A 16,043-nucleotide genomic window follows, 5' to 3' on the forward strand; every position below is an offset into this window, starting at 1 on the left:
AGGACCTTCCTAATGTCACTGCAATCTCAGCTGCCCAGATTGAGACACTTTCAGTCCCTACTGGCCTCTTGAAGACGGACATTCCTATAAGCCAACTCTTGCTTTTTTCTGGGCCTGCCAGCCACTGCACCCATGAGACTGTGGGCAAGGCTCTGAGGCTGCCCCAACCAGTGTCCTCACACGTCCTGGTGGGCAGCAATTTTGCAAAGATTTGCTGAGTCCTTCTGTGTGCCTCCAAGTTCATGCTGAAAGCATCCCAACTAAGGCCTCTTCAGAAAAGATCAACGGGTTATTCCTTGAACTTCAACTAGTTGTGTGAAATATTGGCCCACAATCTACAAAATTGCACAAATAAACTAACTGCCTACTATGTGCTAAGCAATATGCCAGGACTGGAAAGGGAAAAGATTATATGTTATAGGTCTGGCCTCAAAGGGGCTTACTTATATAGTTAGAGAGACAAATATGAATAACGGCAAAGCACCCAGCAATGATGGAATGTAGGACAATAGATATTACATATTATATTACATTACACACATTTATAGTACAAATAATTCAACAAGTTAAAGGGGGAGACATCACAATGGGCTGGCATCTATGCACCTGTCCATTTTTGTTAGGGGAAAATACCCAGTGATCATGCACAATGATCATAAACAAAACTGCATCTCCCCCAACATCCCATAGCAGGAGCCCCTTGGCAGTTTCCTTCCTGTTTCCCTTTTGGAGTCTCTCACATCACTGCTGACATCGCATAATCAAGGTGTCCTCAGAGCTAGAACCTGGTGAGGAAGCAGGGGCCACAGCCAATCAGAAGAAATGGCAGGATACACTAGCAGTGTAAGAAACACACCCATGGACACCAACAGGAAAGGTAGAAATAAAAAGACAAGACAAGACGGTGGAAACTCCAGAGGGAAGGTGAGTCAAGGCGCTGTGAACGCTTGACCGCAGGCTCATGCTACAACCCATCTCCGCAGTGAACGACCACCGGGAAGGCTTTCTCCTGGCTGTACCTCTCCATGGAAAGTCCTTGATTGGTCACTCTGGGCAAGTTGGGGACACATAGCACAGGAGAGCCACAGCTGACCTATAGCTTTTCTGTCCTGCCCCAAACACTTCTTTGATTCTAATTTTCTCAATCCTGTTTCTTTTCCTCCCAGTTTTATCCAATATAATAAAAGCCTACTATGCTAAGTGTCTGGTTGTCCATTCAACCAATCAAAGTGTAAATATGCTAATGATATGCTAAGGTGGCTCAACTGCTCCCTATGACATGCACTGACCACCAGGGTGCAGACACTCTGACCTGTAGGTTAGCTTGCTGCTGGGGTCTGCCTGGCCGATCAGGACTGAGCAATATGGCTGGACATGCCCTGGAGCCCTCCTGCGGTCCCTCCTCGGCTGGCCAACCTCCCACATCCCTCCCAGGCTCTGATCGTGCACCAGTGGGGTCCCTTGGCCTGGCCTGCACCCTCTCGCAATCCGGGACCCCTCGGGGGATGTTGGAGAGCCAGTTTCGGCCCTATCTTGCAGGCCAGGCCGATGGGCATTTTCCCCTAACAAAAATGGACACCTGGTCTCTAGTTGAGATATAATTGACATATAACACTACTAATTTAAGGTGTACAATGTCACCCTTATTTCAAAATTCCTAAACCATCACAGATTAACACCTACTTAGCCAAGATGAAGTAATAAGGGTCATATTTACCCTCTCACTTAAAATGCTGAGAAGAGATCTATGAAACACGGTTTGCAGACATGGGGCATCAGATGGCTCAGGACAGGAATTACCCAGAGGTGCAGCCTGTGGGGTGAGCTGTGGTTGTCCCTGGGACCCTGGGCCTCCTCTGAGTTGAGAAGATGGGAGTTTCAAGTCTGGGAGGCCATGTGGCTGGATGGTGGAAAGAGAGGAGTCTGCCGAGCCCCCCTGTGTTCAGCTCAGTCCTGATGAGGGCACCATGCAAAAACAGAAGGCGGAGCCATCGTGAGGCTCACACAAAGCTGGGACAACGTCTTGGCGCATGGAATGGAGAAGACTGTAGATTCAGAAGGGGGAGACTTCATCCCCATTAACGAACAGAACAAGACTTAAAAGCAAGCCTCCGAAGCTTTTCTCAGTACATTAGTGACATTCCAGGATAAATCCCATCCACACCCAGACCAGCCCCACCGCCCCCATGCAGAGGAGTGGCCACCTCTCTAGCAGGCCCGTGCCCCCCACGCGCCAGCTCCCTTCATCGAGGCTGCTGTTCATCCCTTCCACACAGAGCAGGATTTTCAGCAGTGAGCTTCCAAGAAAATCCCTCTGTGGGAAGAAAATGGGTGAGGTTTGGTAGAATGGGCTCCACAGAGATGTCAGGGTCGGGCCCGCTGGCTGGCCCCACAGGGCAGCGCCGGCCGCAGGCTGGGAGAGCTGTGCGGAGCAGCTGCAGCCTGAGGTACCTGTACACAGTGTGCTCGCCTCACCGCTTCACAGTAACACGTGGAGACGTGGCTGCACGTCATCGGTCTTAAAATTGCATCGGGTGAAATGTTATTAAAGCTGGTCAGGGCACCAACCTGACACGTGAGGGTTTCCTTGCCCTCCCGCCCCCCCGACCACCTAGTAGCAGGGTCACCATTTCCAGACACTGTCTGCCTGCATGCACTCCCTGAAGTTCTCACAGCCCTGATGGAAGCCCTGCGGAGAAGCTGGGGAGATGCGATCCACCCCGTGATAGCAGCAGGGTGAACTCCCACCAACACTTCAGAGAAGTCAGTAAAAGGTGATAAAACAAAAGAAAGAGCAACTAGAAGATGTCCTTTATCCAAGATAGCCTCTTTGGCTAGTAGCCACTGGCTGGCCCACTGGGCTGGCAAGTGTGGGGAATGGCTTCTGTCACCCCCAGAGGCACCTGTACGCAGGTGAAATGGCTCCAAACCATCACGTCCTGTTCGTGTGCTGCTGGACCACCCACATGGGGCCTGTGCCTCATAGATCCCCTCGATATGACCCTCTGATGTGGTGCCATCCGCACTCTGTACAGGGAGAAACTCAGTACAGAAGCTCAAATAACCTGATAAAGCCTGTGTAGCCTCTGGTTCCAGAGTCAAGACCAAGAGCAACAGGCCTTTCCACCCTCTCCCCCCAGCATTCCCAGATGAGAGGGAGGGGCAGAAGGTGGTCAAATGGGAGCAGAGAGTTAGAGCCCCCATTTTCCTCTCCCACATTGATTCCTGACATGTTGAATTTCTCTTTGAAGAGTTGAAGGAGTCTTTGGAAGGAGGAGGGAAAAGCAGAGACAGACCAGGACTGGCGACTGAGAATGGGCTCCCCTTAACCAGACTCACTTAATGGGCTCTTACTACACCTGCAAACCTGCCCTTGGGACCCAAGGAAGACGTGGGGGCTATGGAGGGCACTGAGGGAGAAAGGGATGGGCGTTTCCATTGGCATTTCCATCTTCCAGTTACTTTTTCTGTAGGTTATTACCAAATGCTTTAATATCATATTTAGAGAACAGGTTCAAAATAGCATTCTCCCTTTATAAAAAATGAAGCAACAGCAAGACAGCATGCTCCATGAGCAAGACCAACTGAGTTCGACTTCACAATCAAGTAGGACTCAGAACAAAATTGGCTAACATGCAATTACAACTAATGTGCTGACGATACAGACTCCAAGTGGGAAGCAGTTATAACTGCCATGGCTGTTTTTGGATATTACACTTACTTGGCTAAATCAAGATTTTAGCTTTTACCTCCATCATTTCCCCATAAATACGAATTCATTTTTCCCCATAAGTAACATGGCATCAACCATTTCCCCTCACATCACATAGGATTTGTTCAACACCAAAACTGAGGCGAACATCCTGACGCCGACAGACGCGGGCTGGGATCTGTTCCATTGTCAGAATCCTCGGGACTCCCACTGGCCCTGGGATGCGCTGCCTCCTACTGGAGTACACCCCTCCTCCCCATCTCTCCACCACCCAGAATACAGCCTCCCTGAGACATGCCTGCAGGTGAGAACCAGGCACATTTGTGGGAGGCTCTGAAGGATCCAGATCACTGGCATGCGGAGCAGTAGAAGGGGAGGAAGCAGGAGGGCGGAGCTGTCCTGGGGCAGCAGGACCAGAGGACAGACCCACCATGTGGTCATGCTTAGGCTCAGTGAGGAGGACTGACTAGTGGAGGTGGGGGGAGGCTGGTGTTGGGGGCAGCAATCATTCTAAAGAGACGCCAGGATGCAGGCATGAAGACCCAAACTAGGGGAGAGGTCCACTTTCGGACCTTCCCGGCCGGCACCCATACTCATGGTGGTCCAGTACAAGCTGGTGAGTTTAATTCATCTTCATGCCAAAGACCTAGGGGAACAGCTCCAGCACAGACCTCTGCCTTGTACACCCACCTGCCCATCCGACACCCCTCTCAGCTGCTCACAGACCTCCCAGGTTCAGTCAGCCCAGCGCTGGCCTCCTGGTCTCTGCACACCCCACCCTCATTACTACCTCACCTCCCTCCTCAGTTAATGACAATTTCAGTCCTCTGGCTGCTCAAGCAAAACCATGGGGAAATCTATTACTCCTTTTGCTGTCTTGCCCTCATAACCAATCCACCAGCACTTGCACTGGGTCTGCTAGCACAGTATCTGATGATCTTTCCACCTGCATGCCTACCCCAGGCCTGAGCCAGCCTCACCTATTGCCTAGAACAGTGCAATAGCTTCACTACCTACTTCCACTCTTAGCTCCCATCTATCAATGCTCCACAAAGATGGATCCACTTAAAGGGACCCACTTAAAATTTGTTAGTTCATCAACTTCAAAAGCTTTCCTATTTCACTCAAAACAAAAGCTAAAATTTCTAAAAAGGCCTTCAAGGGCCTACATTATTTCACCTTCTTTACCTTACTGACCTCAACTCCTACTACTAGGTTTCAGCCACTCTCTCCTTGCTGCTCCTCAAACAGGCCAGCCCATTCCTGCCTCAGGTTCTTTGCACACTTGCCCAGCACATGCTCTCTCCCTCTGTTTTCTTTTTTCTCCACTACAGTTACCACTCTCTAACATCCTATATAATAAAAGAGTAATATGCAAATCGACCAAACAGCAGAACGACCGGTCGCTATGATGCGCACTGACCACCGGGGGAAGATGCTCAATGCAGGAGCTGCCCCCTGGTGGTCAGTGTGCTCCCACAGGGGAAGCACCGCTCAGCCAGAAGCAAGGCTCACGGCTGGCACTCAGAAGAGTGGTTGCTGCACACATTTTGCTAATTCCTGCCAGGTCTCAGGTTTCCTCTTGATGGGGGTTATTACAACATGAGAGGACCCTGAAGAATGTCTGCTCATTCCAAGACCTGACCACCACCCTGTAATAACAACCCAGAGCCACGTAACCTCGGAGCCCTCCCCTCCATTCCCTCAGGCCAGGTGCCCTTAGAACCCTCCCCTCCATTCCCCGGGCCAGGTGCCCTTAGAACCCTCCCCTCCATTCCCCCGGGCCAGGTGCCCTTATAACCCTCCCCTCCATTCCCCGGGCCAGGTGCCTTTAGAACCCTCCCCTCCATTCCCCGGGCCAGGTGCCCTTAGAACCCTCCCCTCCATTCCCCGGGCCAGGTGCCCTTAGAACCCTCCCCTCCATTCCCCCGGGCCAGGTGCCCTTAGAACCCTCCCCTCCATTCCCCCGGGCCAGGTGCCCTTAGAGCCCTCCCCTCCATTCCCCGGGCCAGGTGCCCTTAGAACCCTCCCCTCCATTCCCCGGGCCAGGTGCCCTTAGAACCCTCCCCTCCATTCCCCCAGGCCAGGTGCCCTTAGAACCCTCCCCTCCATTCCCCCGGGCCAGGTGCCCTTAGAACCCTCCCCTCCATTCCCCCGGGCCAGGTGCCCTTAGAACCCTTCCCCCATTCCCCGGGCCAGGTGCCCTTAGAACCCTCCCCTCCATTCCCCCGGACCAGGTGCCCTTAGAACCCTCCCCTCCATTCCCCGGGCCAGGTGCCCTTAGAACCCTCCCCCCATTCCCCTGGGCCAGGTGCCCTTAGAACCCTCCCCCCATTCCCCTGGGTCAGGTGCCCTTAGAACCCTCCCCCCATTCCCCTGGGTCAGGTGCCCTTAGAACCCTCCCCCCATTCCCCCGGGCCAGGTGCTCTTAGAACCCTCCCCTCCATTCCCCCGGGCCAGGTGCCCTTAGAGCCCTCCCCTCCATTCCCCGGGCCAGGTGCCCTTAGAACCCTCCCCTCCATTCCCCCGGGCCAGGTGCCCTTAGAACCCTCCCCTCCATTCCCCGGGCCAGGTGCCCTTAGAACCCTCCCCTCCATTCCCTGGGCCAGGTGCCCTCAGAACCCTCCCCTCCATTCCCCCGGGCCAGATGCCCTTAGAACCCTCCCCTCCATTCCCCGGGCCAGGTGCCCTTAGAACCCTCCCCTCCATTCCCCGGGCCAGGTGCCCTTAGAACCCTTCTCCCATTCCCCGGGCCAGGTGCCCTTAGAACCCTCCCCTCCATTCCCCCGGACCAGGTGCCCTTAGAACCCTCCCCTCCATTCCCCCGGGCCAGGTGCCCTTAGACCCTCCCCTCCATTCCCCGGGCCAGGTGCCCTTAGAACCCTCCCCTCCATTCCCCCGGGCCAGGTGCCCTTATAACCCTCCCCTCCATTCCCCGGGCCAGGTGCCCTCGAAGCCCTCCCCTCCATTCCCCCGGGCCAGGTGCCCTTAGAACCCTCCCCTCCATTCCCCGGGCCAGGTGCCCTTAGAACCCTCCCCTCCATTCCCCGGGCCAGGTGCCCTTAGAACCCTCCCCTCCATTCCCCGGGCCAGGTGCCCTTAGAACCCTCCCCTCCATTCCCCGGGCCAGGTGCCCTTAGAACCCTCCCCTCCATTCCCCGGGCCAGGTGCCCTCAGAACCCTCCCCTCCATTCCCCCGGGCCAGGTGCCCTCGGAGCCCTCCCCTCCATTCCCCGGGCCAGGTGCCCTTAGAACCCTCCCCTCCATTCCCCGGGCCAGGTGCCCTTAGAACCCTCCCCTCCATTCCCCGGGCCAGGTGCCCTTAGAACCCTCCCCTCCATTCCCCGGGCCAGGTGCCCTCAGAGCCCTCCCCTCCATTCCCCGGGCCAGGTGCCCTTAGAACCCTCCCCTCCATTCCCCGGGCCAGGTGCCCTTAGAACCCTCCCCTCCATTCCCCCGGGCCAGATGCCCTTAGAACCCTCCCCTCCATTCCCCCGGGCCAGGTACAAGCAGGTATGCTTCACCACCACTGAAATTGTCTGCTTTGCTTCTTTCCTGAAAGCAGTAAAGTTGACCAGCCACAGAGAGTAAACCTAAAAACGTTTGAATCTCTACATGTAGCAACTTGGGCAGTGATGGCGAACCTATGACACGAGTGTCAGCACTGACATGCGTAGCCATTTCTGATGACACGCGGCCGCATGCTGAGGATGAAACATTTGCTGCTCCTGTGGATGAAACATTTGCGACTAGAGTCTTGGAGTTAGTTTTTTCCTCAAAGACACACTACCCGAGTTATGCTCAGTTTTTTGACTAAGTTTGACACACCAAGCTCAAAAGGTTGCCCATCACTGAACTAGGGGAAGATGACTGAGTGACCCATGTCTGTGACAAGCTGGCACACCTTGTGGTCACACAGCCAGGTCACTGAAAGCCAGAGAGGACTATCCAGCTCCTCTCTGCAGACCCTGGTGACCTACTCACCCACCGAGGTGGTGGTGGTGTCTGCGTTTTCAGACCCTTGTACGTCTCCAGCAGCTCCACCAATTCAATGTGCCCCATTTCCGCTTCTCATGTCTGAGTCCTGCAAAGGCCGTCCCTGACCAGGGTTTACCACCTGCTTCAGCCTCTCCCTTCTGGGGCCAACCCTCTAATGCCTGGGTTGCAGATGCACACACACATGCTGGGCTAAGCCAGGCCTCTGGTTGTTTCGCTCATAAGAAGTTTTCCCTGAAACATTTCATTTCCAGAAGAGCCCCGAGGCTTCCCTGGCACTGGCCACGCCTCCTTTGGGTCAAGAAAATGCCCCTCCCCTTTGATGTACACCTGCCCACACTGGGGAAGGTGCCAGGCTGGGCCGGGCGGCCGCACCCCAGTGCCCCACTGCAAGGAGCTTCACATTCCTTATCAGACAAATGGGGAGGATGCTCTCTCCCCCAATACGCCCCGAGAAGCTGCCAAACAAGAGCAGACAATGAGTGAAGTAGTCACGGCTCTAATGGAACACTAGTCTGTGAGGGGGGGTGAGACCTTCCTCCAAGGAACTGCTTGGATCTCTTCTTCCAAGCCAGATCCGAAGGCAGCAGAAGGCTCCTGGGATGCTGAGGGCTCTCCCCCTGAATGGAAGAGCAGCTGGGCAGTGTCCTCAACTGTCTCCGCCTGTCCTCACACCAGACTCAGGTCCATTCGAGGCTCAGAACAGCCACTCTTTACCTCTTCATCATGGACAGTTAGTGGAAATTACGGAGAGATTCCTACCTCCTCAGACCACCCCCCCGACCCCCATTTGCCGCCAGAGAGGAGATGGTGTGGGCTGATTATGTGAAAGTGGGGGGTATGAGTATACACCAACGTATATCCTTGTACCCTATGTGATTGTCACCTAGGAAACCATCCACAAACACACAACCACACGGAGATATCCTACGCAGTATAAATAAGCACCACATATTGCCGAACCACTTCGGAGGCCCTTTTCAGTTAACTGCGGGGGAGCTGGGTCTCCCCATTACTCTGCTTGAGCAGCTGATCTGACTGTGAGGTGAATTTGGTGTTTATATACACCACATCTCATCATTCTTTTCAGCTGCGTTTCCAGCCCTTGCAGTCTTTGGAATCTTAATTCTGGCCCCATGGAGAGGTGTTCTCTCAGACAAGCATCACAGGCAAATTTGTTAATGTGTCCCATGAGACTCCATGCAGGTCCCCACAGAGACTCGGAGTACCAGGCCAAGCGCAGCTGTCCTCTCCTGAGGTCTCCAGTCTGAGGCTGACTCCCAGCTGTGCTCCTGAGGACAGCATTCGAGTGAGTTCCACCTCCTATCCTGCCACCCAGGAGTGTCTGTGTGCCTGCTTCGTGGGCATTATCCACCTGCAAACGTCGCTCAGCTCGGGAAACCGCTGCAGGGGCTGCCATGTGGCATAGAAGGAGGGGAACACCTGCCCTCAAGGAGCCCCCATCCCCGCTGGGAGCAGAAATGAGTGCCTGTGAGAAAACAGCCATACAAGGTCAAGTATGGTCAGTGCCTAGGGATGACAAGAAGATCTCCCATAAACACACGGATAGACCACCGAGCAGTTATTCATCTAACACACAGCAGAGAAGCCTTCCGCTCCTTCGGATGCCAGGCCTGGTTTGTGCTCCCCGTCATTGCCTTTAAGCCTCACCACTACCCTGGGAGGTCCATGCTGTTGCCCTCATTTGAGAGAGAAAACGGAGGCTCCAGCAGTTTTAGGAACGTGCCAAAGGCCAGACATCTAGTGTGTAGTGTTGGACTTGGCCCATGAGAAGTGGGCCCGCTCTCAGGGCGCAGCCTGAGGGCCGTACCGAGGGCAGACCCCGGGTGTGCCGTCTCAGAGACAGTGGAAAAGGAGAGTGAGGCTGGCTTGGCGGGACTTCAGGCCGGGTGCTGCTGCTTCAGAGCGGGGCCACCAGCACCAGACCCAGTCAAGCGATGGAACCACCAGAGCTGCCACATGCCACAGCACAGTGACCCCGTGGGTGGCACTGCAGCCCTCACACTTGGGGACCAGGGCTCTCCTGCCCCTGGGCCTGAGGCATTCCCTTCCGCCGAATCCTTCTCACTTCCACCAGAACAGTGTGTTCCAAAAAACCAAAACACCGACAACTGTGCTTCCCCTTCAGGACCGGGGATGTGGAGGCAGCCCTGTCTCATGTTTGGTTTGATCCCTGAGGATTAGAGCTGGTCCTCTCTCTGTCCTGGGTGGACACCCGCTGGGGGATCGGCGCAGGCAGCAGGTGAGGGCACCTTGTCCAGCAGTCATCTGGCAAACAGGCAGGTGCCAGTGAGACAAGACATCAGTCCCCATGTGGATGTGGACATGGGCACAAATGGTGACGGTCCACAAAATCAATGGGGAGAAAAGAATGGGGGGGAGCAGGTTCAAGAGTGCAGGCTGGGAGCCACGGAATCAGGAAGTGGAGCTGAAAGGTAGCGAGGTGAGGGGTCAAAGGCCTGGGGAATGAAAGGTCAGAGGTTGATGAGGAAGAGTCTGGGCAAGGGAGCCAGGTGCAGGCAGATTTAGTGCCAGCGACCAGCGGGCACAGGCCAGGGGTGCAGGTGCAGCAGGCAGCTGGTGGCAGTGGCTGTGGAGAGGATGGGTGAGAAGATGATTTCCACAGTCCACAAGGAGCAGGCAGTCTGGAGACAGGGCTCCCTTCTCAGCAAACAGGCTGCCCGCAGCATGAGGCCAGGCCACCCCAGGCTGGTTCTACACCACGTGTCCACTATGCCTGTCAAATAAGCCCGGGGCAAAGAAATGGATCCAGGCGGAGGAGGACCACACCGTCTGCAGAGCAGAGCTCTCCTTTACTTCTTAAAGACCCAGGCCTCACTGCACGATGGAAAGCACACCTAGGCCCCCGCGGCCTCCTGCCCACAACCTGCGTGCATCCTGCACCACTCTTCAAAGCACAGCTACGGGGGAAGGGGGGGCGGGGCTCTTGTAATTCTGTCCTGTGAGGAGCCTGAGTCCAGCCCCACTTCCTGAGCCCCAGGCTCATTTTCAGGGACAAACAGTGCTCCAAAATGTGCCATCTGCCTGACCAGCAGCCAAAAACCAAAGCCAAGGCTCCCTCTTGGGTGCCAGTCTGGCTCAGCTGCAAACTCTGAGAAGGACCCAAGCTCCAACCACTCCGATCACAAATGCCCAGTCCCCTCCCAGAGGAGACAGGCAGTAAAACTGTGAGCCTCTGGACCCACCAGGCTCCACCCCAAGGCTACATATGAGGCAGGAGTCACACTGGGCTTTTACCCCATTCTTCAGGTGCTTCCAGACCTGACTGACAGAGAAATAGTGAAACAGTCTCAGTCTCGGGAAATGCCCACCGGGGGCTTCTTGTCTTCAGTGCTGGGAGCCAGGAGTCTGTCTCAGAGCTCTCTGCCGGCCATGCTGCGGCTGTGTCTTGGCACCTGGGGTGCTGGGATGGGGCCGAGCACCGCACAGGCTGCAGCCCAGCCCAGGGCGGTGCAGCGCAGGGAGGAGCAGGCCCCTGCCCAGGGCTGCTGCAGGTGTGCCTGCCCTTGCTCCTGGGAGGAGGGAGGCTGTCCTCAGAGCAGAGGCGGACCTGTGAGTGGAGGCCTGGGCATGAAGGGCCACAGGGATGGAAAGATGAAGGCGCCTCCCTCACATCCTGGAGGGAGCAGTATTTGAAAGGAAGGGCCCCAGTGGCTAGGGAGGTGGACACTGGGCAGACTGGCTTGGCCTTTGATGTGTCTGCAGGGACTGCTGGCAGAGAGCCCGGCTGCTTGGTTCCCCAGCCCTGGCCAGCGCTCTGCCTCCCTGCCCGCGTCTGAGCCCCTCCGGGGAAGGGGGTAGCTGACCGGCCTTACCCACCTTCAGCAGGGTGTGGCTGCCACGACCTTGGGGTTCCCTACAAGATTTTCTCTGAGCTTCTTAAATTGTAGTCTACAGAAAAGTGCATAAACATTACCTGTGCACCGTCTCGCAGTTGCTCCCTCTGTGTAATCACTCCCAGGACCAAGGTGTAAAATATCTCCACGCCAGAAGCTCCCTCCCACCTCTTCCCCTCAGCCGTCCCCTACAGCCACCACGCTCTGACATCCGTGCCAGGACTCCCTCTGCCTGCTTCTGAACTTCCTTTAAAATCACACAGCACATGCTTTTTTGTGTGGCTTCTTCCAAAAGTGTGTCTGTGAGTCATCCATGCTTTCATGTGCATTAATCTTTGTTCCTTTTCACTGATGGGTAGTATTCCATGGTGTGGACCCACCACACTTTATTTATCCATACCACTACAACTGTTGGTGGACATCTGAACTGTTTCTAGTTTGGGGCCAGCATAGTAAGTTCCTATGGGCATTCTTACATATGCCTTTGAGTACCGTGTAAGCGTCTGTTGGGGAAATTCCCATGAGCTGAAATGTCTGGGAGCACAGGTGTTTTACTCCTTCAGGTCCTTTTATCTTAAGCAGCAGGATGGAAAAGAACACCCCCCTGGGAACTAAAGCAAATGCAAAAATAGAAGCTTACCTGGTAGGAAGGAAATTGTGCTTACAGGTGTACTATAGAAGGGTGTGTGTGTGTGTGTGTGTGTGTGTGTGTGTGTGTACTTACTGTTATTGCTGTGGGAGGATCTTAGAATGTCCTAGTCAGCTTTTCCAAAATAAATTTGAGAGGACCACAAAATTTAGGGAAGAGGGAGGAAATGACTAGAGATAAGGCTGGAAAAAGATCAGGGTCAAGCTGCAAAGGGCCTTGAATGCCATGCTAAAGTAAGTGGACTTCATCCTGCAAGCGACAGGAATCACCAGATGTGTTTAACAAACACCTATTGGCACCTACACACCGCTAGGTAAGTGTGGCAAACCAACCACGTCGCCTACGAAGCTGAGTGAACGCAGGTTAGTGGGGGGGAGGGGAGTGAAGGGCTCAATTAGAGCAAATAACCTGTGTCCAAATCCCAGGTCTGCCTCTCATCAGGGATGACTCCAGTAGTCACAGGATGATGTGCATGCTCAGCCATGAACAGCACATGGACATACACTGACAAATGGCGCACGCACGGGCAAACACTCCTACACATACACAGCGGTGAGCAGGGGGTCAGAAGCCACACATCCAATATGCTTCCTCCTCAGCAGCGGCCCATAACCTACTAGAAACCTAGTGCTTCATAGTAACAGAAAAGAGAGGAAATTAATGGGCCTCCAATTAGCTTCAGATCATCTTCGCTTTAGGGACTTGCAGTTGGATGAACTTGCCCAATCATCCAGAGTCCCAAGAAGACATTGCACATAGCCTGGCGACATTTCCCTCAGCTCTGTATGAGCTCTGGGGTTGGGGAGACAAGAGCAACAGCACTTAAGAGAGTCTCAGAAAAATGGGTGCCAGGCACGGGTTTCCCATGAACACTGGGGAAGGTCCACAGGGAGCCCTCCTTTGTGCCCAGAGTGAGATGATTCAAGCCAGGCCTGGGACAGACCGCTCAAACCTGACCAAAGCAAATCTTATAGCACTGACATGTGAATAAAACCCTAATTGACCTTAGATTATTGTGGAGTAGCCTCTTTCTCTCTTAGAAAAGGGGGCTCCACAGTCATGTTACACCTGGTCTGGTGAAATAAAGAACCTGGGGGGGAAAGAGGAAGCGAGCCTGAGAGAGCGTGGCCTTACCTCCACGTACAGGAGGGGGAAAATTCCAATCTTGTCTCCCAGCATTCCCTCTGCCCAGTTGTCATCCACTCTTCTGATCACAGTCAGGATTTCATCCTGGAATTGCCAGAGCCCACAATGTGTACAACCACATGGACATCCACACAACAAAAGAGAAAACAAGAGATCTGTTAGCGCTGTTGAAGCCCAGAAAAGATTCTAAGCAATGATTCAAAGAACGTTTATTATCCATTCTGAGATATGGCATGTGAAAACAGCCACCCCTTACATTTTCACCCAGGATATCTCTCTTTTTTTATGTAGTGATTACAGCTGCAAAGATTCTCAAATGTTTTCCATTTACAATATGCAGGAGTCCCTCTTTATCCTTGGTTTTGCTTCCCACAGTTTCAGTTACCTATGGTCAACTGTGGTCTGAAAATATTGAATGGAAAATTCAATTTTTGACTTTTTAAAACATCAGGTGCCTATACTTGTATTTAAGAATTTCTAGCCTGGCCGGCATGGCTTAGTGGTTAAGCATCAACCTATGAACCAGGATGTCACAGTTCGATTCTTGGTCAGGGCACATGTTCAGGTTGCTGGCTCCATCCCAGGTGTGGGGTGTGCAGGAGGCAGCCTATCAATGATTTTTCTCTCATCATTGATGTTTCTATCTCTTTCTCCCTCTCCCTTCCTCTCTGAAATCAATACAAATATATTATTTTAAAAAAATTTCTGGTACCAAGAATTAACCAAATCTATATTCATTGCTGCGCTATTTACAATAGCCAAGATATTCAAGCCTCCCATGTGCCCATCAATAAAGTGGCTAAAAAGTGGTGGTACATATATACAATGGAATATTACTCAACCATAAAAAAGAATGAATTCTTACTATTTGCAACAGCATGAATTGACCTAGAGGGTATTATGCTAAGTGAAATAAGTCAGTTATGATTTTACTTATATGTGGAAACTAAAGAACAATATAAAAGAACAAACAAAACAGATTCAGAAAGCAGACTAATACTAATTGTTGCATGGGGAAGTGGGGGGCTTGCATTGGGTAAAAAAAGTGAAGCAATTAAGAAGCACAAATTGGTAGATACAAAATAGTCATGGGTATGTAAAGTACAGCATAAGGAATATAGTCAATAATCTATAATAATAAAAGCGCAATATGCTAATTAGAACAGATGTCTTACGGACGTGCTTCCTTCTGGACAAAGCTGCGGCTAGCGGGGGCCGAGGCAGAGGCGGCCGCCAGTGGTGGCGGGGGCCAAGGTCCTTGCACAAATTTCATGCATCGGGCCTCTAGTATTGTAATAATAATGTAATAATTATGTATGGTGCAGATGGGTACTGGAAATATTGGGGGGAACCACTATGCCGTATACCTGAAACTAATACAAAATAATAAGGAATGTAAAATACAATTAAAAAATAGCAAAAAGAACTCATATAACACTACCACAACAGAAGCAATGTCATTAAAGAAGGCCTGGGGAGGGGGAGGAAGGGGGACAAAAGGGGTTAAGGGGGGAGGTAAAGAGGGACATCTGTAATACTTTAAACAATAAAGATAAATTTTTAAAAAATGGGCAGAGGACCTGAATAGATACATTTCCAAGGAAGTCATAGTGATGGCCAACAAATATCTGGGGGCAGGGGGAGGGGGGATGCTCAACATCACTAGGGAAATGCAAATCAATGCCACAATGAGACACCACCTCACACATGTCAGAATGGCCATTTTCAGTAAGACAAGAGATAAGTGTTGGTGAGGATGTGGAGAAGAAGGAATCCTTGTACACTGGTGGTGGGAATGTAAACTTGTACAGCTGCTAGGAAAACAGTATGGAGATTTCTCAAAAAATTAAGAATAGAGCTAGCATGTGACCCAGCAATTCTGCTTCTGGGTATCTACCCCAAAATTTTGAGAACACTTATTTGTAAAGATATATGTACCCTATGTTCATCGCAGCATTATTCACAATAGCTAAGACATAGAAACAACCCAGTGTCCTTTGATATATGATTGAATTAAGCAGTGGTACATATATACAATGGAATACTACTCAGCCATAAAAAGATAAAATATTGTCATTCGTAACAACATGGGTGGATGGATCTTGAGAGTATTATGCTAAGTGAAGTAATTCAGATAGAAAAATACAAGATTCTTAATATTCCACTCATATGTGGGCTAGTATACAAAAAGCAACAAATGAAGAACTACAAAAACCCCTCATAGATGCAGACAACAGGATTACGGGAACCAGAGGAAAAAGGGGTAGGGGAAGGATGAAAGAGGCAAAAGGGGTTAAATACAAAGTGACAGAAGGAGACAAGTACACAGGTAGTGAGTACACAATAGAGTATACAGACGTTGTGCTATTTTGTTGTACACCTAAAATTTATATAATGTTATTAACAAATGTTACCCCCAAGAAATTTAATTAAAAAAAAAACACCTGAAAGAATCAGTGAAAAACTTCTGGTACTAATGACAAATTATAGCAAGGTTTCAGGATAGAAGATTAATATATAAAAGTTAAACACTTTTATATATACATGCATGCATTGGAGATACTATGGGTTCAGATCTAGATCACTGCAAAAAAGCAAAAAAGCAAGGCAAGGGTCTTGCCTTCAATCGGTACAAAATGCAATATTTGCAAAGTGCAACAAA

General features: G+C 51.9%; 1 protein-coding gene across 1 annotated transcript in view; it reads right to left on the bottom strand.

Moving 5' to 3' along the window:
- SH3RF3 (SH3 domain containing ring finger 3) overlaps positions 1-16,043 on the bottom strand; it is a 289,194-nt gene that overhangs the window by 65,250 nt on the left and 207,901 nt on the right. Inside the window, exon 3 of the mRNA XM_008154106.3 lies at positions 13,370-13,465. Within this exon, the coding sequence (XP_008152328.2) occupies positions 13,370-13,465 (96 nt within the window). The remainder of the gene's footprint in view (positions 1-13,369; positions 13,466-16,043) is intronic.

This window comes from Eptesicus fuscus, chromosome 9 (assembly GCF_027574615.1).
Source record: "Eptesicus fuscus isolate TK198812 chromosome 9, DD_ASM_mEF_20220401, whole genome shotgun sequence".
Lineage (NCBI taxonomy): Eukaryota > Metazoa > Chordata > Mammalia > Chiroptera > Vespertilionidae > Eptesicus > Eptesicus fuscus.